The 25877-nt window shown below is 40.4% G+C and overlaps 1 protein-coding gene across 1 annotated transcript; it reads right to left on the minus strand.

Annotated features, from left to right (window-relative positions):
• Positions 1-2510: 2510 nt before the first annotated feature.
• LOC109420450 (uncharacterized) lies at positions 2511-25877 on the minus strand. Its single transcript, XM_062849006.1, has 6 exons — positions 25781-25877; positions 25110-25659; positions 5179-5239; positions 4816-5033; positions 3391-3665; positions 2511-3333 (listed from the first exon to the last, which is right to left on the minus strand). Exons 2-6 carry the CDS (start codon positions 25452-25454, stop codon positions 3216-3218), a joined length of 1017 nt encoding a protein of 338 aa, XP_062704990.1. The 5' UTR covers positions 25455-25659; positions 25781-25877; the 3' UTR covers positions 2511-3215.

The following is a 25877-nucleotide window of genomic DNA, read 5'->3' on the forward strand; positions in this document are numbered from 1 at the left end:
CCTTACGGATAAGTAGGTCATTATGATACTGTAATACACGCTAGAATACACGTTATACATAGAAGAAAAAAAACTGCAAATTCGGTGAGAGGAAACAAATTACCAAATTCTGCGAAATGTTTACATTACAGTTCAGTAAACACGAACAACACCGAACAACAAGGCCAAGAAACTTCAAAACCCCATACAAAATCAAAAACCCGAATTAATCCACCTATGGTGAACAGAACCCTTCTTACACTTATTGAAACTATTGTTGTATTATTTGTATTTAACATATTTATTTTGTGTGATGGACCAAAAGTTCTAGAAAATATTGTGGATTTGGCATCTATTGAATTGGTTTCCAAAATAGCATCATGGACCATGGACTAAACTACCAGAAATGCCAGACACCTTCTAGAATCTTGTGTGATTTTTTTAAAAAATTGCTTACATATTCTGGAATATTGTACCGTGAGGTCGCCATTCACCGCTCACTTTGAGTCAAATGATCAAATGTTAGTAAAGTATCGTAGCAAAAGTGAATCAAAAAACTATCATTTCACCAAGCTTTTATATGGGTGTACCTGAAATCACGTTCTCAAAAAATATTTCTTACACTGCGCTGCAGGAAAACATGGGAACTGTTCAGGGCAAACAGCAGAAGAAATATCCAACAGGTAAAACCCGTTAAAAATTCCATTTTGACAAAACAGGATGAACTGAATGTCATGAATCATCAATACTTTGGTAAATAAAAGTTTTTTTGTTTTTATAAATGAATAGTTTCTGTGATTCCATGAAAAAATAATCCAGTGAGCGGTGAATGGATCCATTATGAGCGGTGAATGGATGCATGAGGGGTAATAGGAGCCAAGAGATAACACATTTGAATTTTTTATTTTTTCGGTTGTAAACATATTTAACAATCGTTTTATATTTTTTCTATAATAACAACATAATTGTTGAGTTGTTAACGTAAATTAAAGTGCAATATTCGCAAACGTCGAATTTTAACGTCATATACTTTACGAAAATGCCGTTAAATGAGCGGTGAATGGCGACCTCACGGTATCTTTTGTTAACTGCCAAAAGATCTTGAATCGATTAACAAATGGATAAGAAAATCAGCGAGATATACTTTGTCTAATATCTCTTAATTAGTCGATCAAATTAGCTCCGAAGTACTTGGTATTCATGGTTATGGTGCAAAAAGGACAAAAATGATATATCTACTAAGTTAATCAGTTTTGGCATTAGCTATTTATTTTCGCTGTCCGGTTCTTGCATTTTTCCCACAATATATAAATTCAAAGCTTTCATTTAACATATTGTTAGTTTTCATAAAATTCCTGTGTATTTGTAATTTGTTATTTATAGTTTTATTGAAAACAACAATACACTTTGTCAGCATTACTTATTGAAAAATAATTTTCCTTAGACTGGTCAAAAACTAATCCAAGATAACAAGTAAGTGAATAGATTAATAAAAAAGAATTTATTGAAATATTCTTCGTAAGATATCTCAGTAATCAAAGGTCCAATCGAAATAAAATTTCAGGGCCTTATACAAGGATATTGTAGCTTTCATTTGGTGCTTAGAGAACCCATATCGGTTGACAGATGGCTGAGATATTTATTATGGTACCCTTGGTCCAAAATCTTTCAAAAAGTTAACCTGTATTACTCCCAAGTACTCTTTGAAAGATATCTCGGTAATCAAATGTCCAATCCTAATGAAATTGTATAGGGTTCTACTAGAATGTCGTAGCTTTCATTTGGCGCCAGGGTAACCGAAATCGGTTGACAGACGGCTAAGATATTTATTATTATACAATTGGTCAAAAATCTCAAAAAGTTTAGTTGTATAAATCCTAAGTACTCTTCGAAAGATATCTCTGTAACCAAATGTCCAATCGAAATTAAATTTCTGGGTGATCTACTAGGATGCTGGAGCTTTCATTTGGAGCCAAGAGAACTTAAATCGATTGACAAACGGCCGAAATATTTATTATGATACACTTGGTGAAAAATCTTAAAAAGTTTAGAAGTATGACTCATAAGTACTCTTCGAGAGATATCTCGGTAACCAAACGTCCAATCGAAAAAAAATTCAATAGCGTTCTACTAGGATATAGTAGCTTTCATTTGCTTCCAAGAGAACTCAAATCGGTTGACAGACGGCTGAGAAACGTGCGTGACTTTTTTTTGTAACGCACATACACACACACACACATACACACATACACACACACACACATACAGACATTTGCTCAGTTCGTCGAGCTGAGTTCATTGGTATATGAGACTCGGCCCTCCGGGCCTCGAATCAAAAGTCGGTTTTTCGAGCGATATTTATACCCTTCTTATGGGTGTAAGAAGGGTAAAAAGTGCAGTAGGACAACTAAGAAATGTTTAGTAAATGTGCGGGTATTCATCCGTGATAAGAATTTCTGTCGCTAGCTTAAACAGGCTTAAACTAAAAAATGGAAGTGATATATAATTCAAGACAATTTTACAAGTTGTCATTCACAAAAAATGACCTAAGCGGTCTATGTATGTACAAAACGTTTCTAATTATAGCCGCAGATGTTTGAAACTTCTATCAAGCTTCTCCTTACAATATTAATACTATTTTCCTTAACTGACTAGCATAGTTTTTCAATATGGTTAAAAAAATATGTATACTTATTTATACTTGCCTGCGCCGGCATCTAATAGTTATGTACATTTTTATTATTTTACGCGATTTGTATAGAAAATAAATACAAACGATTATAATAAAACAATCTACTTCGTTTTATTAACACGTCGCAGTCTTGAATAAGATATTCGCTCATTATTTATAAATATGTCAGTGGAAATAATGAATCTGACTATGTGAATACAGCAAGCTCTTTTCCACTCGATACTATTGGGCTAACAAGAAAGGAAGAAAATTAGAAATTAATATTGAATAGTTCCTTTTTACTTACTAGTTTTATTACTAAGCTCAGCGACAAAGGACATGCACATCCTATTAAAAAATTCTTCGTTGTGTCACAAAAATAAAATAATTAGAGAAAACATAGAAGAAACTGAGAAAAATGAGTTTGTCACACTCCAATAGTTCTCCCAAAACAGAAATTATCAATAAAGATCTTTTGAAATGTATAATATACGACCCGATTTTGATTTTTCATCCTAAATTCGTCATCACTGGTAACTATTGGTACATTACACTAACCGTGCCATTAGAATCCCCTGGTACTCATGCTAAACTTGTCTTCTCTGGTAGGACACTTCCCTTTTGCTTTATTATAATGACCATACTCGCACAATGGCTCATTACAGCGTCCATTTTTGATGCATCTGTAACAGAAAAGATGTATTTACTATACTTGACAATAATTAAATTGATTTAGATACCTTCTGTTTTCCATAGAGAAATGCTCCAAACCTCGTTTGAACTGGTCACACTGCGTATCACTAGAAGAACAATCACAAATGCAACGATTTTCATCATCGATTACTCGTTGGAACAATGAGGGACAAGCGCAAATTGGCGCTGCCGTCTGTGGCGATGATGTTGGAGTAGCAGACACTCTCCCTTGCGGTGAATCATTGCGACTAAAACACGCACATTCAGTGTGATTGATAAAACTCAGTCTTTCAATTGATGGCCTTGATCCTACTGTTTTAACCTGTAAATAATGTGAAGAGCATGACAATGTAATTGAACTTAGTATTTGATAGTAAACTTTTGATATAAAAGAGCATAGATATTCAAAGCCTCTATCACTAATATGAGTATGAGGCCAAAATATAAACGGCTAAGTAACCATTTTTCCTCATAAAATCAGAAATTGAGAATAAAGAAGTAGGGATGGGAGCAATAATGGGAGCTTAAATAAATCAAAAAAACCTATAAATAATTTGATTTTTGAGCAATAAAAAATATCGGAGTTTCCACGAATAATTTAACAACTGCAATAAAACCTAATCTCATTTTTTCCACCAAAAAAGGATAAATCCGATTCTTCCATATAATAAATTTAAAAATACACAATTGAAAAACTCAGAAACGAATGTCAGTGTAAGTGTCTTAAATATATAGTAATAACAATAACAATTGAAAAACATCAAAATAGCAATTTAAAATTTTGCAAAAAATACGAAACAACGAGCAATTAACTTGAAATAATTTCTAGCTAGAAGCACAGATAAACAGACGTCTCACTCTACCCACTTCCCATCGTTTCCCTTTTTAACGGACTATTTCAATATTCTGTAGTTCGCAAATCTCTCCCTCATGGCGCTCACATCATTTTTGCTCCTGTTTGATGTTTGCTCACTACCGCCATCTACTCAGTGGATTTGCGAAACACAGCGTAATCAGCACTGGGCGATTATACTTTTGTGACGATGCTTTTTATCGCACTTTGTTCCAAGTTATACGTCTGTTTGTCTGTGCTAAAAGTATCGGCAAATTAATCTGACGTGCCGTAATTGTGGCAATCCACAGATCCAGTCCGGTAGAACGACGAGCGTTAGCGAGTTTGGACAGCAAGCGATTGACTGTTAAATTGAACACATAGTTTTGCCGTCTATGTAGTCTTTCTTTAGTTTTAAAAATAAAAGTAAAAATAATGAAAAAAAAATAAAAATAATTTTCCTTAGGAAGTGCTATAACTGATACAGGCACCCTTAGTCATTCTGAATTATTCTTCAATTACAAACTAGAGGGAAACAGGCACAAGATATTTCTGTGAATACTTTGAATTTGATAATTGAAAATCAATTTCAGTAATATTTAAAAATATTACATTATCATTAAAAACAATAAATACTTACAAAAAAATAAAGTTCCACCGTTGAATTTTTTGACGCTGCGCAAGTCTGCGTCGGCAGACAGCAACCAACATCATCTCCACATCGATGAAGTATAGTGCAGTGAGGAGTGTACTGTTTCGAAGGATCATTCGATGCTAAGATCATCTTCGGTTTTGGAGTAAAACAAGATCCTTCTCGTTTGATTTTTGCGGCATGATATGAGGCCAATCGAGTTGCATCTAAAAATAGGAAGAATTACAATTTTAATTTCAATTTTCCTCTACCAACAATTATTGGTAATTGGATATAAAAACTTCCGGCATAGGGCGTATATTAAATCGCTTAGAATATAACAAGAACACTAGAATGATATCCAAACCTTACCTGTTGTCGAAGCCCCTTTTTTCATCGGGCTTCTATCAGTAACTGACTCCGAAGCAGTGTCCTATAGAAAGACAAAAAATACATTAAGATCGTTAGCATTGTAAAATTAGATGTAAAAACGGTTGAAACTCATGTTTTAACCCTCCTAAGATGTTACGCTAGGCGCACCACGATGGCGCGTATCTGGGTCATATTGGCCCCAATATCGTACTAGGGTTAATATTTGAACAGATAAAGTATTCGAATACAAGTGGTAGTCGAAATACGCGTATCTGTCAAAGGATAAGCAACATAGGGCGGAATTAAAAGGTACGAAACTGATTACACTCATTCGAAGAGAGTATTCTGCTAAGAGGGTTCGAAAAGTCGGTACAAGATCAGATAAAGTATAATAAAACAATAAATGCAATAAAAGATAATTTGTCAATCACCCTCAAGGTACAGGGGATAGTCAAAATAAATGGGACAGGTAAAACTTTCACTTTTCAAAAAAGGTTCAACTAGTACTAGTATGTAGTTCCTTGACCTTATATAAGGTAATCACTAACAGGTAATCGTTAAGAATAAATAAACAAATTACAAATTACCAGTAACTTTTCAAAAAGGGCATCAAATATTCTTTACTGTAATTTCATTGTTGTGTATCAGTGGTCAAAATTAAGAAAAGATCGGGCTATTCTACACGAAGTTAGAAATATTCTAGAAATGGTATAATTATCCGATAGCTGACTTTGAGCTTTCATATCTTCAGATTCAATGAACCGAATGCAATGAAATTTTGATCATTTATAACTAATATAATGAGCTATGTAAAACTTTTGACTAATCTTAAAATTCTTAACACGAAAGGAAATTTTAACGATTTGATTATTTCTTTTATTTAACACCAATTTATCCAAAACTTCATCATCGTTTCAAAATTCGAGATGGTAATTATAGTTCACTAGCTGTCCCGGCAAACGTCGTACTGCCTGATTACTGCGTTTTATGTCATATAGCTCACTAGAGAAGTTCCCCGCAACTCTACTTGATGGGAGCCTCCCTTTTCCAGAGATCGGAAGAGTATCAAGAACCTTTCCCGGCCCCAAAATTACCCACACACAAAATTTCACACCGATCGGTTCAGCAGTTTCCGAATACATAACGGTCAGACAGACAGACAAAAATTTCCTCTTATTGACTTGAATATATTAACGTTTCGAAGAAAAGCCAAATGGCCTGCATTAAATTGAAAAAGTAATGGGATGGATATGAGAAATAGATAAATGTATTAAAAAAAAAGCATAGAACTAGAACATAGAACCGTTATAACTTGGTTATGATTTTTTTCTTATGATTAATTTCAAATTAAGTCAAGCGTTTTTCATAGTTCATTATATTAGTCAGAATAATAAATGATCAAAATTTCATTGCATTCGGTTCATTGAATCCGGAATTAAGATAATAGCTCAAAGTTGGCTAACGGATAATCATACCTTTTTCTAGAACCTTTCTAACTTCGTGTAGAATAGCCACTGATACACAACTAGTTGATGAACTTACAGTGAAAATTTGAGAATAGTGATGCCCTTTTCGAAAAGTTACAGCTAGTAGAACATTTTTTGAAAAGTGGAAATTATACCTGTCTCAATTATTTGGACTATCCCCTTAACCCCTTAATTTGAAGTTTTGAAAAATATTACACCGTACCTACAGGGGATAGTCAAAATGATCGGGACAGGCAAAATTTTCCCTTTTCAAAAAAATTTCATATGGCTGTAACTTTTCGAAAAGTGCATCAAATATTGTCAAATTTTTACTGTAAGTTGATCAACTAGTTGTGTATCAGTGGACAAAATTTGGGGAAGATCGGGCTATTCTGCACGAAGCTATAAAGATTCTAGAAAAAGGTATAATTATCCGATAGCCAACTTTGAGCTGCTATATCTCCGGATTCAATGAACCGAATGCAATGAAATTTTGACCATTCATGACTTATATAATGAGCTTTGAAAAACTTTTAACTTAACTAAAAATTCTTAACACGGAGGAAAATTATAACGATAAGATTATTTTTCTAATAAAACATCAAATTTTCTGAAATTTCAACAACGTTTCAAAATTCAAGATGCTTATTATAGTTCATTAAAATCCCCTCTAATTGTATTGAATATAAATGTGTTTTGAAGGAAAGTAACAACATAGTCGGCAATTAATTGAAAAAGTAATGGGATGCATTTTAAAATTTGGCCAATTTACTAAAAAATCTTAAAATAAATGAAATCGCTATAACTTTTTCTGTTGTTAATAATTTCAAGATCAGTCAAACGTTTTTCAAAGCTCATTATAGAAGTCATGAATGGTCAAAATTTCATTGCATTCGGTTCAATGAATCCGAAGATATAACAGCTCAAAGTTGGCTATCGGATAATTATACCTTTTTCTAGAATCTTTATAGCTTCATGCAGAATAGCCCGATCTTTTCCAAATTCTGTCCACTGATACACAACTAGTTGATCAACTTTCAGTAAAAATTTGAGAATATTTGATGCACTTTTCGAAAAGTTACAGGTAATTGAACATTTTTTGAAAAGAGAAAATTTTGCCTGTCCCGATCATTTTGTCTATCCCCTGTATGTTCAAAAGTTGATTTACAAACAAATGAAAAACAATTAAGTCCCTATAAATGCATAATTTGGATGGCGTGCTTATTTTTTGTTATTATAACAGTTTTATTTGCCACATATATCGAGTTAGGGGGATTAGAGGCATAATGAACACCCGGGGCGAAATGGACACCCCTGTTTATGCCGAAACCGTTGACTTTTATGTAAAACTTTTAATGCATAAGTGTAAAGGAACAAGTCATTGATCTATTTTTCAAAAGTACCGTTTATATTCCTTCAAAAAAAAAAAAAAAAAACAAAATATCATTGAAATTGAAGTATGTTTTTCATATGGTGGATTTCTTATAATTTCGAAGCAGCAGCAAATAAGGTATTACGAGTGATTGAGTGTGTCCACCATGCAAACAAATGAATTGTTATCTTATCTACATTTATACGTAGATTTAGCAATAGGTGAAGTATTATATTTTTGATCAGAACTTACTGAAAATAGCAATTTCTATGTTGTAGTCTATTCGGGGCGAAATGAACACTGGCAATTATGAATGGATGTACGCGCGTTGCATACCGTTAGGCGTTTTAGAGAGTTTGGAAAAATTCAATCCGATTATTTTAGCCTAAAATTTATTTAATTAACTTTGAAGTTATGAAAACTCGTCTAAGATGGAGTATTATATCTGTGGTATTGATCTCCGTTGGCAAATTACTTAACTGGTCGATATTCTCAAAGATACAGCATAAAATATGCAGGGGTGTCCATTTCGCCCCGTGCCTTTCCTGCCAGCCCCAAAAAACACACGGTTTTCAATTCACTATTTCTTCACAATAATGACATTCTACCAGCTGTAAATGATTGAAATACGTAGGAAACAAGTTCAAGTTGTAAGCCAAATAATAATATGTTAAGTTTTTGTCTGTTATGCAGGCCTAACATACTCATTTGCTTAGGGTGTCCATTATGCCCCTAATCCCCCTACAGGCCTTTTTACATGCATGAATTAGGAAAACAAACATAAATTCCAGATCGTAATATTAGGCATCCTTTCCATTGAGGGTGGGAAAACATAAACGAAGCTAATTAATTCTGATAATCGAATATCTATCGTAAGAAAAAGCAAAACAAATATTTGGCAAGTGAGCTGATGGTTTTATCCAGAAGGTTGTATCGTGGATAAGATAAAACTATGATAGAACCCAAACTCCTAAACCGGTTTGCATACGAAGTTCAGTAGATCAAAATAAAACTGGGCTAATTGGCCAGGATATGGGTCATAGGAGCTAAATAAGAACTTAAGAGGGCTTTTGAGCCGGCATAAATGGTCTTATGGTTGATGATTTGAATCGCTATAAAACTTCGATAAAATTAACATTGTTAATTGGGTACTATCAGGTATCAGGCCTAACAAGACCAGAGGTATGTATTCTCCATTAGTGATATCGCCATATACACAAGTTTTTCATATACCATATTTTTAGGTTCAGCTTCTGAAATGAGCTAGGTGGTTGAATCTACGCATACAGAAATGACATATTTAGCACTGAAAAATTGTTGTGGGGAAAACGCTGTGTGAAATTGGCAACACGGATTGAGATGAGTATATGAGAGTAGTTGAAACTAACAGTGTTGGTAAGAAGTCGTCTTCAAGAAGAGCGCTAGTTATAAACCAAAACGTATGTAAATATTCATTAGAAAGTAAGGCAAATTTAATAAAAAGATTCGAATTTCAGCATTGAAGCTGCTAGCATAAAAAGGCCGCTTTCAATAATTGGTCCAACGCGTGAAAGATGACTTTCCTACTTAACAATTAGATAATGCATGCAGTTTTGTTTTAAACTTTTTTTTTTATCAGCGTAATATAAAAGGACAAATCAAGCTTATCTTTTCAATCCGACGTAACTCGCAAATATAAACAAATCCGGGTTTTCAGCTGCATGTATGATTAATAAAACAAATTTAAGAATGCACATTAGTATGGGACACGCTTATGTGAGAAAATAAATCCTCGCTCCAGTCGAATTTTTCGATCCCATTTAGGTCCTATATAAACTGTGCAAAATTTCAGCGGAATCGGTGAAACTATAATTTAGCGCAAGCGGTTCAAAGTTTTCATAGGATTTACTATGAGAAAAGTTACACTTTCAAACAAAAATTCCAGAGGTTGCCCTTTGTCTCCTTAATTTAAATCAATCAACGCTTCTTGTAGAAAAATCATTTATGAAACTTTCCTTCGAAGACTGCAAAACGATTGGATGCTTGTGGAAAACGTTATTGATTTATTACCGATTGGTGATACAAAGAACGGCTTTTTGTTTTGTTTTTTCAGCAGCACTGCTGCTGCCGTTGTTGCATGGGTGGCGGGAGGCATCACCACCCCCAGAAACAACAGCAGCAAAGGCAGCAGCTACAGTGCTGCTAATAAAACAAAACAAAAAGCTGTTCGTTGGATCACTAATCGGTAATAAATCAATAACGTTTTCCACAAGCATCCAACCGTTTTGCGGTCTTCGCAGGAAAGTTTCACAAATGATTTTTCTACAAGAAACGTTGATCGATTTGAATTAAGGTGACAAAGGGCGACCTCTGGGATTTTTTATTGAAAGTGTAATTTTTCCCATAGTAAATCCTATGAAAACTTTGAACCGCTTGCGCAAAATTATAGTTTCACCGATTGCGCTGTAATTTTGCACAGTTCACATGGGACCTAAATGAAATCAAAAAAGTCGACTGGAACGAGAATTTGATGTTTGTCCCATACTAATGCACATCAATGTTTGATGATTTATTGCTTAATTTATTTCACTAACAAGGGAAGGTTACGATGGTGTCCCCCGGGGATTTCAACCGGACTATTTTTGTTGCATTCTACATGGGGAAATATGAATAAATCCAAAGCGTTTCGGGTGATGGGCCAGTGATGTAGTCAGGAGGGGCCCTCAAAGGGGCAAACTAGGCAAAATATAACATTATTGAAAATGATCAAACGTCATCAAAATGCAAATTTCACAATGTATTGAAGTGGAAACAGGCAGAATATGCATGAATACATGATTTCATAATAAATTTATTTTACCATAAGCGTTGCCAGGGTGGGAAGGGTGATGAACAAGGTGATACATTTTTATTAAAATAACTTCAACTGGTTTTCACCCTGGCAACGCCTATGGTAAAATAAATTTGATACGAAATTATGTATTCATGCATACTCTGCCTGTTTCTACTTCAATACATTGTGAAATTTACATTTTGATGACGTTTGAGCATTTTCAATAATGTTATATTTTGCCTAATTGTTCCCTTTGAGGGCCCCTCCTGACTACATCACTGGCCCATCACCCGAAAGGCTTTGGATTTATTCATACAGTAACGATTCGTTCGTTGAGAGCTCGTTAGATGGGCTGTCTCGATGGTTGAATGTTCACTGGTTGGTGCAAAACCCAACTAAAAAGCACTGTCAATGTCAAAATAGATGTCAAAACGAGTTTGACGTCTGACCGCCGTCGCATCACAGCTCCTGTATACAGAACGTTTACGCAAGTATGTGAGTGTTCCGTGACGTATTTCTCGTCACTTGCGTGTGTCTAGAGCATTTTGATCAGTTGTCAGTTGCCCCAACGAACGAACACGATTCGCTAATTGGGGCGCAGTCGTGACCCAACCAGCGAATCTGGACTGTATTTCCACATGTAGAATGCAACAAAAATAGTCCGGTTGAAATCCCCGGGGGACACCATCGTAACCTTTCCTTGTAAGTATATTTTTCGAAACGAAATATCTAACTTTTTTGATGTTTACAAGTTTGCTGATAGATACACCGTTTTGATATATGAGAAAAGCAAACGACGTATCTAGCCAAAATCCAAAGTAACAGATACACCAAACTGACAACATACCAAAGCGACGTATCAGGCACCAACCTGTAACCTGTATATTTTTGTCAAAATTCTTTGTGAAAATGATATAGAATGATCAGGTTTTGTTTCTTACCTAGTGCATGCTATATCTCTGGTGATGTAAAGCACCAAAAAACTTATGAAAAGTCTTTTCATATAAAAACTATTTTAGTGAAATGGTCGTCAACATTGACCATGAATTTACTCAGACCAGTGAAAAAGATACGTCGATTTGAAAAATTATGCTTGAAATGTCCCATAGGGTAAACAGTTTGACCTCCAAAAACTACACAACAGTTCGACTCGAAGGATAAATCAGGGCTTTAATCATAAATAGAATCATGATAAATCAAAAATCTCCAACACAGAATTACCTTTTTAATTTTGAAAATTCACATATTTTTTAAGAATTCATTTCTTTTGTGATTAATCAAGATGATTATTAATCAATAAGTCATTTTTAATCATTCATCATAATCACTAATCATTAAATTTAATCAATAATCATAATTTTTAATCATCCTAAATATAAACTAATCTTAAAATTGGAATTTTAATCATCAATGATCAATCATGATTTTTTTTGTTAATCATTAACGCTCTGAGATAAACCTTTGATGAAAAGAAAGAGAAATATCTGAAACTTTTAAGAAATTTTGACTGGAAATGGCCCCACGGATTATTCCACTAATTTATCCAGGAAAGCCGTTATGAATAATTCTGAAAAAAAAGTTCAATCTTTCTTACTGGCTGCCATTTACATGAAACGTAGAATGAAATGTTTCTTGCTACTGTAATCACATTCAACGGCGGCCGGTCGACAACGGATCAGATTTTCACCGTACGGCAAATCCTCCAGAAATGCCGTGAATACCAGGTTCCAACGCATCACCTGTTCACCGACTTCAAAGCGGCATACGACAGTATCGACCGCGCAGAGCTATGGAGAATCATGGACGAAAACGGCTTTCCTGGGAAGCTGACTAGACTGATTGAAGCAACGTCGGATGGTGTGCAAAACTGCTGCGTAAGGGTTTCGGGTGAACTATCCAGGTAATTCGTATCTCGCCGGGGACTGCGACAAGGTGACGGGCTCTCATGTCTACTCTTCAACATCGCGCTGGAAGGTGTGATGCGACGAGCCGGGCTCAACAGCCGCGGAACGATTTTCACAAAATCCGGTCAATTTGTGTGCTTTGCGGACGACATGGACATTATCGCTAGAAGATTTGGAACGGTGGCAGAACTGTACACCCGCCTGAAACGCGAAGCAGCAAAGGTCGGACTGGTGGTGTTGGGGGCAACCCTACGCCACTGTCCCCTAATAGCGCGCAGCTCTGTAACTTGTCACCGACACTTACAATCAGATCAGCTGTCAAACACTGACATTCAGCAGCTGACGCAACTTCCGATCAATTTTTCCTCAAACCATCCTTGCAAACTAGACAAGAAGGCAGAGTCATAGTTAGAAATATCCAGTGAATTGTAATTCAATCAGTATTTTAGTCAGAAACCGTCATCCTGCAGTATTAACACCGAATTAAAACGAGGAGACCAAATGTAAGTCTGAAACCATTATTGTATTTATGTTAAAACTAAAATGAATTTCAATACAACAGCTTTGAGCTCGCATAACCACAAACATAGCGTGCTACAGAGAACTCCAAAATCCATCCGAAACGTTCCAACACAAAACTCAAAGATTTGTTGCGAACCACGTCGGAACGGGGATTCAGGATGCCGGAGACCGACCGCTTCGACTGCCAGTTGTGCGATCTGGCTAACAATATTGACGATATGGTCCAGTGCGAAGGCTGCGGTAAGTGGTTCCACTTTGGATGTGTGGGCTTCGAAGACGGCAAGAAAGAGGACCACTGGAAGTGCCAGGAATGTGCCGCGAAAACCACTCTCGGCGGCTCCGATGCAGACTGCAGTGCTCAGGTCAGCAGCGGGCACCGACAGACCGACGATTCCTCTCGGGGAACAGAAGCTATTGGGGGGCTCGCACGACTTAACCTCAAACTGCTGGAGGAGCGAAAAGCCGTCCTGCTTAGGGAGATCGAACTACAGCAGGCGGCGCAGCTCGAACAACGAAAATTGCAGTTGGAAAAGGAGGTGTGGAAGGCGCGGTACGATATCGTGAATGCAAGGAGTGAATCAACCAGCGGTGAAGGAAACATCGGTGGTCTTGGAGACTGGATGAATCGATTGGACCAGGTTGCTGTCCGCCAGAACCAGCTAATTTTGGCACCGGCGAGTACAGAGACGGTTGCGACTACGATGTCCGGAACAAGACTGCAACATTCCGCCACTGGAGGGATGAAATCCACCCCGCAAGCCACTTCGTCATTACCGGCCGTCGCATCGCTTTTCGGGGGCGAATTAGATCCAGTTCCCCAGCCGATTTCTACTGCGATATCAACCCAAGTGAACCTGCAACAAAGCCACCTACCTGCAAGCGTGCATCCGATGGGACAAACTACAAGCTTTACGCACGAATTCCAGCCTGGAGGAGGAGCAAACCGTCCGGGATCATCGACGCCGATCACCACAGCAAATTGGATCAATCCAGTGACGGGTCTCACCAGCTCCACCCAGTGTCTGCCACCATCGATCAGCTCAGTTGGTCAGTTTGTCAGCTATCCGGGACAATCCGGGCACGTAAGCCAACCATACCAGGTAACAAGTAGCTTAAGCAATTTTGCTCCAGTAGGTCAGGTAGCTTATTCGCAGTATGCAAATTGTAGCGTAGGGCCAGTTTATCCCCAAATGAGCACAATAAATGCACACACGTCCTACGCTCCCTTCCCCCTCCCAACAAGCCTTCCTCAACCGAACCCACATATTTCGCAAGCACCATTTGGTGCCCAAGTGATTCCTGTCGCGAATATCGATAATTCAGCACCGACATCTCGTCAACTCGCGGCGCGACACGTTATGCCGAAAGAGCTTCCAGTGTTTAGTGGCAATTCGGAAGAGTGGCCTATGTTCTTCAGTGCTTTCAACACCTCCACGGAAGCGTGTGGTTACAGCAACGTGGAGAATCTCGGCCGGCTCCAGCGGTGCCTGAAAGGTGGGGCCTTGGAGGCAGTTCGCAGCCGTTTGCTGCTGCCTACATCGGTGCCGCAAGTGATGCAGACTTTGCAGTTGCTGTACGGGCGCCCGGAGCAAATAATCTACGCTCTGCTTCAGAAGGTACGAGAGGTTCCGGTACCGAAAGCCGATAATTTGTGTACTGTAGTGGCCTTTGGGATGGCAGTGCAGAACTTCTGCGAGCATCTGGAGGCAGCGGGACAAGTGCTGCATTTTTCGAACCCGGTTTTACTCCAGGAGCTCGTGGATAAGCTTCCAGCGAATCTCAAGTTAGAGTGGGTAACATTCAAGCGGCAGTTTGCGGTGGCTGACCTTCGTGTAATCAGCCGATACATGGCCAATCTGGTGTCAGCGGCCGCTGAAGTCACACTCACGCTGGACCCGAGAGGATCAAAGCCGAAAAGGGAAGAGAAGCAGAAAGGTTTCGTCAACGCTCACGCTACCCCATCCGGTGCAGCGATGTCCGTGAAGCCAACAGTGGAGTCCACGAAGGCAGTATCGTCGATCACCTGCCTGGTCTGTGGAGATCCGGATCATCGAGTGAAGGAGTGTAAAGTCTTCAAGAAGATGGATCCTGACGACCGTTGGAAAACTGTTCGAGACCATTTCCTGTGCCGGATCTGCCTCGGGAAGCATGGTAGAAAGCCATGTCGATCCGCAGCCCGATGTGACGTGCAAGGCTGCCAAATGCGCCATCATCCACTTCTACACAGTTACTCGGCAAGTCCGTCGACCCCGGCCAAGCCGACACCACAAGGGAGTGAGACGGTGCCACGCAGCATCCCTACCGAAGGCGTAAACGCTCATCACACCCAGAGCTCCACGCTGTTCCGCATGTTGCCGGTGCGACTGTTCAGCAAGGGCAAGAGCATCGAAACACTAGCTTTTATCGATGAAGGGTCGTCCGTCACGCTTCTGGAGAAGGGCATAGTGGACGCTTTGCAGACTGAAGGAACGGAAATGCGTCTTTGCCTAACCTGGACGAGCAATATCAGCCGAGAAGAGGAAGGTTCGCGCCAAGTGGAAGTAGAGATTTCCGGAATAGGAGGAGGCAAACGGTATCCGCTGAAGGATGTCAGAACCGTAGAATCCTTGGCATTGCCGGTACAGACGCTGCGATACAACGAGCTTGCCGACCGGTTCGAACACCTACGAAAGCTGCCGGTCACGGACTTCGAATCTACGGCTCCAGGAATACTCATTGGAGCAAAGAACACGCACCTCACAGCCACTCAACAAATACGAGAAGGTCGCGTAGGAGAACCGATCGCGGCGAAGACCCGCCTCGGATGGGCTATCTACGGATCAATGCCAAACGGGACAAATTTCGCGAGTTGCAATCTGCACATTTGTGGCTGCGATTCTGATAACAGTCTGCACGAGCTAGTGAAGCAGTACTTCACGGTGGAGAATGTAGGCGTTTCGATGGATCGAAGTCCTGAATCAGACGAAGACAAGCGGGCAAGGACTCTACTGGAGAAAACAACGAGGCGAGTCGAAGGCGGATTCGAGACCGGGCTTCTGTGGCGCTACGAACACGTAGAGTTTCCCGATAACTACGCCATGGCTGCACGACGGTTACGCTGCTTGGAAAAGCGGTTCATTGCTGACCCAGCCTTATTCGAAAACGTCCAGCGTCAGATAGCGCAGTATCAGCAGAAGGGCTACATCCACAAGGCGACGGAGGAGGAGCTGGCTACGGCCGACCCAAGACGTTTGTGGTACCTTCCTATCGGAATAGTGCGGAACCCGAAGAAGCCAAACAAGATTCGGATCGTGTGGGACGCAGCGGCAGCGGTGGATGGTGTTTCCCTGAACAGCATGTTGCTGAAAGGACCGGATCTGGTTCAACCATTGCCGGATGTTCTTTGCGGATTCCGGGAGCGAAAAGTAGCAGTGGTGGGAGATATTATGGAAATGTTCCATCAACTGAAGATCCGCCCAGAAGACCGGTACAGTCAGCTTTTTCTCTGGCCCGGTGATCCCGGGAATTCTCCAAAGACATTCGTAATCGACGTAGCGACATTCGGCTCCACCAGCTCCCCATGCTCGGCGCAATACGTGAAAAACGTGAACGCAATCGAACACTCAGAGGAATACCCGAGAGCAACGCAGGCGATTGTGCGTCGACATTACGTCGACGATTATCTGCAGAGCTTCGACAGCGAGGAAGAAGCGTGTCAGGTTGTAGAAGAGGTCAAATTAGTACATCGGCGTGGCGGATTCACCATTCGCAACTGGCTCTCGAACTCGTCGACAGTTCTCAGACGGGTCGGGGAAACCGAGGCCGCTTCAATGAAGATCGTCAGCGAAAACTCTCAGATAGAACGTGTACTGGGCATGCAGTGGAAGGCAATTGAGGACGTACTCGTGTTCTCCAACGAAATCGACGTGGAGACAGTCATTCCGACCAAGCGAAGCATCCTGCGGTGCGTGATGAGCCAGTTCGATCCGCTGGGGCTTCTTTCCCACTTCCTCATCCATGGTCGCGTTATTATCCAGGATATCTGGCGTACGAAAGCTGGATGGGACGACACGGTGGATGAGCAGATCATGCTGCGATGGCGTTCATGGACCGCCAAGTTCAAGGAGCTGGAAGAGGTGCGAATATCACGCGCCTATTTCCCGGGCGTGACAGCGTCCGACATTGAAGATCTGCAGCTCCACGTTTTCGTCGATGGCAGTGAGACTGCCTATGCGTGCGCCGCCTATTTTAGGGCCACTATTCAAGGAAAGTATCATTGCGCACTCGTCGGAGGAAAAGCGAAAGTTGCACCGATAAAAGCTCTCTCGATCCCGAGGTTTTAACTCCAGGCCGCATTGATAGGCTGCAGGCTTATGAAAACTCTTTGCAACAGTCATAGCCTGCCGATATCGCAGCGAGTGTTTTGGACCGACTCGAAGACCGTGCTCGCCTGGATCCATTCCGATCACCGCCGCTACCGACAGTTTGTTGCCTGCAGAATAAGAGAGATTCTCTCCAAGTCCAATGCCGTAGAGTGGCGATACGTTCCATCGAAGGCCAATGTTGCAGACGATGGCACGAAGTGGGCCAGTGGACCGAATCTGAAAACCGACAGCCGTTGGTTTAGAGGACCGGATTTCCTGTGGAAGTCTGAGGGGCTATGGTCACGTCAGACTGAACCCGAAACAACAACCGTCGAGATCAGGCCGTGCAACGTTCACCTTACGGTGGAGTATTACGAAGTCATCGAATGGAGCCGCTTCTCTAAGTTCGAAAGGCTAAAACGGACTGTTGCCTACATCTATCGCTTCGCAGACAACTGCCGGCGGAAGGCGACGAAGCTGCCGTTACAGAGCTCGCATATCACCAACGAGGAACTCAACAAAGCTGAAAACGCACTGTGGCGGCTAGCGCAGCAAGACGCGTTCCCTGAAGAGATGGTTGAGCTACAGAAAGCGAAGGAAGGACAGAAGCCGAAACTGAACCGAACCAGCCGGATCTACAAGTTATCTCCGTTCATCGACGAGTGTGGCGTAGTCCGAATGGACACCCGAATCGTTGGAGCGATTTTCGTACCGTTTGACACCAAATACCCAATAATTCTCCCGAAAGGACATCGCCTGACCAAGCTGGTCGTCGAGTGGTACCATCGGATCTACTTACACGCAAACAATGAAACGTTCATCAATGAAGTACGACAGCGCTTCCACGTTCCCTGCCTACGTGCACTGGTGCGGAATTTGACGCAGACTTGTATGCAGTGTAAGATCTCTAAGGCCAAACCGTTGCACAGTGGGCAAAATCGAGCCAAAAAACGGAACTTATTTTTGCCGCTGGTTTGAAGCAATAAAAAGTATGTATCCCAAAGGAAAAAACCATGCTAAATCGATTGGTGATGGTCTCGTGACCGGCAGGTGACGGGAAGTGGCCTCTTTGGCCACTTTTAGGTCCCGAACCTGGTTTTCCGGGTTCCGCACCAGGCTATTTTCAATCAAATCAGCTAAATATAGAGTGCGGCACATCATTTCATGTCTATTATTGGTAAGGATGTTAGTGGTGACTATTTAAGACCTCACCAAGGTCATATGGCCACTTCCGGATCCTGGTCCAGTTCCTCCGGTTCCGGATTCCGGCCATTTCAAGTGAAGTCACCTAAATATACAGTGCGACATATCAATTCATATCTATTTTCAACAGGCATGTGAGTAGTAACTGTTTGAGACCTCACCAAGGTCATATGGCCACTTCCAGATCCTGGTCCCGTTCCTCCGGATCCAGATTCCGGCCATTTCAAGTGAAGTCAGCTAAATATACGGTGCGACATATCAATTCATATCTATATTCAATAAGCATGTGAGTGGTGACTATTTTATACCTCATCGAGGTCATATGGCCACTTCCGGATCCTGGTCCAGTTCCTCCAGATCCGGATTCCGGCCATTTCAAGTGAAGTCAGCTATATATATACGGTGTGACATATCAATTCATATCTATTTTCAATAAGCATGTGAGTGGTAACTATTTTATACCTCACCAAGGTCATATGGCCACTTCCGGATCCTGGTCCAGTTCCTCCGGATCCGGATTCCGGCCATTTCAAGTGAAGTCAGCTATATATAAAGTGAGCCATATCAATTCATATCTATTTTCAACAGGCATGTGAGATGTGACTATTTGAGACCTTACCGGGGTCATATGGCCACTTCCGGATCCTGGTCCAGTTCTTCTGGATCCGGATTCCGGCCATGTCAAATGTAGTCAGCTATATATACGGTGTGACATATCAATTCATATCTATTTTCAACAGGCATGTGAATGGTAACTGTTTGAGACCTTACCGAGGTCATATGGCCACTTCCGGATCCTGGTCCAGTTCCTTCGGATCCAGATTCCGGCCATTTCAAGTGAAGTCAGCTATATATACGGTGCGACATATCAATTCATATCTATTTTCAATAAGCATGTGAGTGGTGACTATTTTATACCTCATCGAGGTCATATGCCCACTTCCGGATCCGAAATATTTATTCAGTGTAAATATAACATCTTCTATTTGATTTCTTGTGTTTTTGTAGGCAAAAGTTTTTTTTATTTCCGTGGATAAAATTACAGTTAATCAAATGAACGTATCGATTTTACTACCGGACTAACATTTTTGCTGAGCTTTCTTCCGATTGCATTTGCATGATAAGCTCTTATGCGGCTAATTTTGTTAGTAGGGTAAAAAACCCAACTTCTGTGGAAATTGCTCCGTGTATTTTATCTGAAGGATGTCCATAAAATATTTCTGTATGGTTTTCATTCAATAATTCCATCACGAGTTCTTCTAAGAAATTCGTCCCCAGAGGATTAATAATCAAATTATATCTATAATATTACCTACAATATCTTGTCGAATTACTTTAGTGAAAAAATCTTGGAAGAATTACAGCCGAAATAATTTCTGATGAAATTCCGGAAATCATTGCCTAAAAATATTCAAAGGCATTGAAGAGGGAATTCACAATAAAATTGACTATGGATTTCCCAAAGAAGGAGAAATTTCCGACAGAGTTATAGAAGGTATTCCCAAAAAAATAGCAAAATGGTTTTCATAAGAAATTGCAGGGGAAAAGCTGGAAGGGTTTGTTCAGTGAATTTCCGAAAAAAAAATGCGTGAAAGAATTAACAAAATATATTTTAGAAAGAACATCAACCAGCACATGATGTTTCATATAAGTTCCTGAAAGAATTTCCACGGGTTTATTTTAATGGAAATATTGTAAGGTAACTTCCGAACTCATCAGGCTTTTTAATAGTATCCAGACTATTTCATATAAATAACCTCCATGGGAAAAGGGATCAAAATCCAAAGTTTCATTTCGGAACTACTAAACGCACTAAAACGCAGATAAAAAATTAATTTGATTTTTTTTTTCTTCAGGGCGAGCTATCACTTTATCGATTATCAATAAATTATCAAAGTGAATTACATCTGTTTTGTTAATTTGACTACCTAAACGAAAACATTGAAAATCAAATAAATGATGTTATACTCCAAAAATATCTAACTTTGTTTAGAGTACGAAAAATAAAAATATTTTGTTTTCTAAAACACCATTTGCCGATGAAACTTCAGAAAGAAATATTCCTAAAGGAGTATTCGAAAGAATAATAAAATGAATTGTTAATGAAATTCCTTAATTAGTTCTCGTGAAATGTCAAAGAAATTCGCCTGTTATTCTGCTTGGATTTTTTCTTCAAAGAAATTCGACAAAAAATCGTAGGTAATATTTCAGATATAATTTTGTTATTATTCCTCTGGAGACGAATTTCTGCGAAGAACTCCTGACGGAATTAATGAATGAAAACAGTACAGTTGTATTTTCTGGAGATTCCTTCAGTCATTATTCAGATAAAATTCACGATTACCAAGCAAATATTCTTCAGAAACTAATAGAACAAGTTTCGTAGGAAGTTATTGTTGAATTTTATGGCTATTTTGAACTTAATTCCTAAAAAAAATATATTATAGACAAATTAAAAAAAATTGGTTGTTTAGTGAATAAAATATTGCTATTTTTATAGCCTAATGAAAAGAGCTCATTTTTCTGAGTATTACGTGATTTCATTGGATTCCAATAGCTTTTTTTTATGGTTAAATTAATAGAACAGTTTTAATTTTCGTGGATAGAATGACAATTCAATCGATAAAGTGACAGTTCGACCCGAACAAAAAATTTTCCCCATACAAACTTTAAATGCGTTTTAAAAATAGGGGCTGTCCATAAACCACGTGGTCATTTTTTTGGGAATTTTCAAATTAACAATGGATTTCCGAAAGAAATTGCTGAAGAAGTTCTTAAAGAAATTACTGAAGTTACTTTCAAACAAATTGCCGAAGGATTTCCAAAAAGAGTTACAGAGCAAAGTCTAGCAAAGTGGTTAGGGACTTTTTTAATCATCTAGCCAAGGGATTTCTATAAAAACTCAAGGAAGTATTTACAAAAAAAAATATTTCCTTCAACAATAATTCTCGAAGGATTTTTTGTAGCGATTTCCACAAGAATCGGTCTCTTTAGTAATATTTAGATTTCATGACAGTTCAACTTGAACTGTTATTTTATCCACGGAAATTAAAACTGGTTATTTGACAACAAAAAAATTAGAAAGCAAATAAATGGTGTAACATTTACTCTGAAAATGTGTTTCGTTCTTCGCACTGTTTATTCAGCTTACTTCGCTTGAAATGGACGGACTCCGGATCCGGAGGAACTGGACCAGGATCCGGAAGTGGTCATATGACCCCGGTAAGGTCTCAAATAGTCACTACTCAAAAGCTTATTGAAAATAGATATGAATTTATATGTCACACCGTATATATAGCTGACTTCATTTGACATGGCCGGAATCTGGATCCGGAGGAACTGGACCAGGATCCGGATGTGGCCATATGACCTCGGTGAGGTCTCAAACAGTTACCATTCACATGCCTGTTGAAAATAGATATGAATTGATATGTCACACCGTATATATAGCTGACTTCACTTGAAATGGACGGAATCCGGATCCGGAGGAACTGGACCAGGATCCGGAAGTGGCCATATGACCTCGATGAGGTCTAAAATAGTCACCACTCACATGCTTATTGAAAATAGAAATGAATTGATATGTCGCACCGTATATTTAGCTGACTTCACTTGAAATGGCCGGAATCTGGATCCGGAGGAACTGGACCAGGATCCGGAAGTGGCCATATGACCTTGGTGAGGTCTCAAACAGTTACTACTCACATGCCTGTTGAAAATAGATATGAATTGATATGTCGCACTGTATATTTAGGTGACTTCACTTGAAATGGCCGGAATCCGGAACCGGAGGAACTGGACCCATATCCGGAAGTGGCCATATGACCTTGGTGAGGTCTTAAATAGTCACCACTAACATCCTCACCAAAAATAGACATGAAATGATGTGCCGCACTCTATATTTAGCTGATTTGATTGAAAATAGCCTAGTGCGGAACCCGGAAAACCAGGTTCGGGACCTAAAAGTGGCCAAAGAGGCCATTTCCCGTCACCTGCCGGTCACGAGACCATCACCAATCGATTTAGCATGGTTTTTTCCTTTGGGGTACATACTTTTAATTGCTTCAAACCAGCGGCAAAAATAAGTTCCGTTTTTTGGCTCGATTTTGCCCACTGTGCGTTGTGTCCGCGTGAGGCACCACTACCGAAGGCACGCCTTAGTCCGTACACCCGCCCCTTCAGCTACGTTGGGCTGGACTACTTCGGCCCCATTCAGGTCAAGATCGGACGCTCCTTGGTCAAACGGTGGGTGGCGCTATTTACGTGCCTCACCATCCGGGCCGTTCACCTGGAAGTGGTGCATTCCCTGTCCACCGAGGCTTGTAAGATGGCGATTCGGCGGTTCGTCGTGCGACGAGGCGCGCCCTTAGAAATCAGAAGCGATAACGGTACCAATTTCCTAGGTGCCAGCCACGAGTTACAGCAGCAGATCAGAGAGATGAATCACGAACTGTCAGCCGTCTTCACCAACGCAGTTACTAAGTGGGTGTTCAACCCGCCGTCAGCCCCGCACATGGGTGGATCGTGGGAGAGGCTTGTCAGGTCGATCAAAATAGTCTTTTCCAGCCTCTCGACCACCAGAAATCCCGATGACGAGACTCTTCTCACGTTGATGATCGAAGCGGAAGGAATAGTCAATTCCAGACCACTGACATTCGTACCGCTGGAGTCAGAATCTCAGGCAGCTCTTACTCCAAACCACTTTTTGCTGCTGAGCTCGCAGGGAGTTTCTCAACCTCCGATGGCTATTCCAGATCATCCAGAGTCCTTAAGGACGAACTGGCGATCGACCACGAACCTGGTGAATCAATTCTGGCATCGTTGGGTGTGGGAGTACCTCCCGACTATCGCTGGACGTACTAAATGGTACGGAGAGGCCAAGGAGCCGAAAGTCGGAGATCTAGCTGTCGTCGTTGATCCATCGGTTCGGAACGGATGGCTGCGTGGGCGGATTCTTTCCGCTATTACAGGACGAGACGGACGGTGTAGACAAGTTTTAGTGAAAACCAGTGGAGGAGTGCTGCGGCGGCCTGTTACGAAGGTTGCTATCTTGGACGTCAAGGCAGCGGATGATGAAGCTAGCGGTAACGCAGTACCACCGGAAGTGATGGACCTGCATTACGGGTCGGGGGATGTTGGGGGCAACCCTACGCCACTGTCCCCTAATAGCGCGCAGCTCTGTAACTTGTCACCGACACTTACAATCAGATCAGCTGTCAAACACTGACATTCAGCAGCTGACGCAACTTCCGATCAATTTTTCCTCAAACCATCCTTGCAAACTAGACAAGAAGGCAGAGTCATAGTTAGAAATATCCAGTGAATTGTAATTCAATCAGTATTTTAGTCAGAAACCGTCATCCTGCAGTATTAACACCGAATTAAAACGAGGAGACCAAATGTAAGTCTGAAACCATTATTGTATTTATGTTAAAACTAAAATGAATTTCAATACAACAGCTTTGAGCTCGCATAACCACAAACATAGCGTGCTACAGAGAACTCCAAAATCCATCCGAAACGTTCCAACAGGTGGTGAATGCCTCAAAAACAAAGTACATGCTGGTAGGCGGAACCGAACACGACCGGATCCGTCTGGGTAGTAATGTTACGATAGACGGGGATACTTTCGAGGTGGTGGAGGAATTCGTCTACCTCGGATCCTTACTGACGGCTGACAACAACGTGAGCCGTGAAATTCGGAGGCGCATCATCAGCGGAAGTCGGGCCTACTACGGGATCCAGAAGAAGCTGCGGTCTAAAAAGATTCACCCACGCACCAAATGCACCATGTACAAAACGCTAATAAGACCGGTGGTCCTCTACGGGTACGAGACATGGACCATGCTCGAGAAGGACCTGCAAGCACTCGGAGTTTTCGAGCGCCGCGTGCTAAGGACGATCTTCGGCGGCGTGCAGGAGAACGGTGTGTGGCGGAGAAGGATGAACCACGAGCTCGCTGCACTTTACGGCAAACCCAGCATCCAGAAGGTGGCCAAAGCCGAAAGGATACGATGGACAGGGCATGTTACAAGAATGCCGGACAACAACCCTGCAAAGTTGGTGTTCGCAACAGATCCGGTTGGCACAAGAAGGTGTGGAGCACAGAGAGCACGATGGGTGGATCAGGTGGAACGTGATTTGGCGAGCATCGGGCGTGACCGAGGATGGAGAACGGCAGCCACGAACCGTGTGTTATGGAGAAATATTGTTGGTTCAGTTTTATCTTGAATTTGATGTAATAGTAAATAAATGAATGAATGTAACTTACTAAGCATGCATTAAAATATAAGTTGAAATAATACTTACTGTGTTTTCTAATCTATCTGCAATCGTATTCGGTACTTGCTGTGTATGATTTTCATTATTTGACAATTTGCTTTCATTCGCGACTTCTGATTCCAAAAATATTGGTCGAGCGGTTGTACTATATCCAGCATCACCTTGTGCGTCTGCATTGCCTACAACATCTTCATCTTCTTCTTCATCATCTTCATCTTCATATTCATAATCATAGTAATATTCTTCAGATTCTTCTTCGGTATTTTCAGTCTCACACTTTTTCCCGCTGCATTTGGTATTATTGGTATCTGAAAGTGATTTCACTAATTGACTTGAATCCTTCAGGCGGTCTTTGTAATAAGGCGAATTCATTTGATAGGTTTTTAATAATTCCTCAAAATATGTTTTACTATAGGTATTTGAACCAGTCCTTCGTAAATTGTTTAACTTATTGCCACTCAACTTGCTCTTCGATGATGACTTATCAGTAGATGCAGCCGATAGCGAGACAGCATCCAATGAGTTAGCTAAATGATCTTTATAGTACTTATTATTTCTATGGCTAATATCGGCTTGGCTGAAAATAAAGAGAAAAAAAAAATATTGTTATTAAATTGATTAAATATTGTGTGAGTAGTTTTGTACTAGACATGAAAATTAAAGCATATACAGGGTGCGTGCGGTAATTTTGCACTAACCTTCAAACAGAGATACTTCATCAATTGGTAGAGATAGAAATATTAAACTAACAGCATCAAATACATCTTATTTCTAGTGAACTGTAAAAAATATAAA

The sequence above is a fragment of the Aedes albopictus genome, chromosome 2 (genome assembly GCF_035046485.1).
Source record: "Aedes albopictus strain Foshan chromosome 2, AalbF5, whole genome shotgun sequence".
Classification (NCBI taxonomy): domain Eukaryota; kingdom Metazoa; phylum Arthropoda; class Insecta; order Diptera; family Culicidae; genus Aedes; species Aedes albopictus.

Coding starts and splice junctions, on each gene's coding strand:
- LOC109420450 (XM_062849006.1), bottom strand. CDS start 25,454: ATGAATTCGCCTTATTACAAAGACCGCCTGAAGGATTCAAGTCAATTA. Junction 3,666..4,815: donor CGGTGGAACTTTATTTTTTT/GTAAGTATTTAT, acceptor CATTATTTACAG/GTTAAAACAGTAGGATCAAG. Junction 3,334..3,390: donor TTCTCTATGGAAAACAGAAG/GTATCTAAATCA, acceptor TTTCTGTTACAG/ATGCATCAAAAATGGACGCT.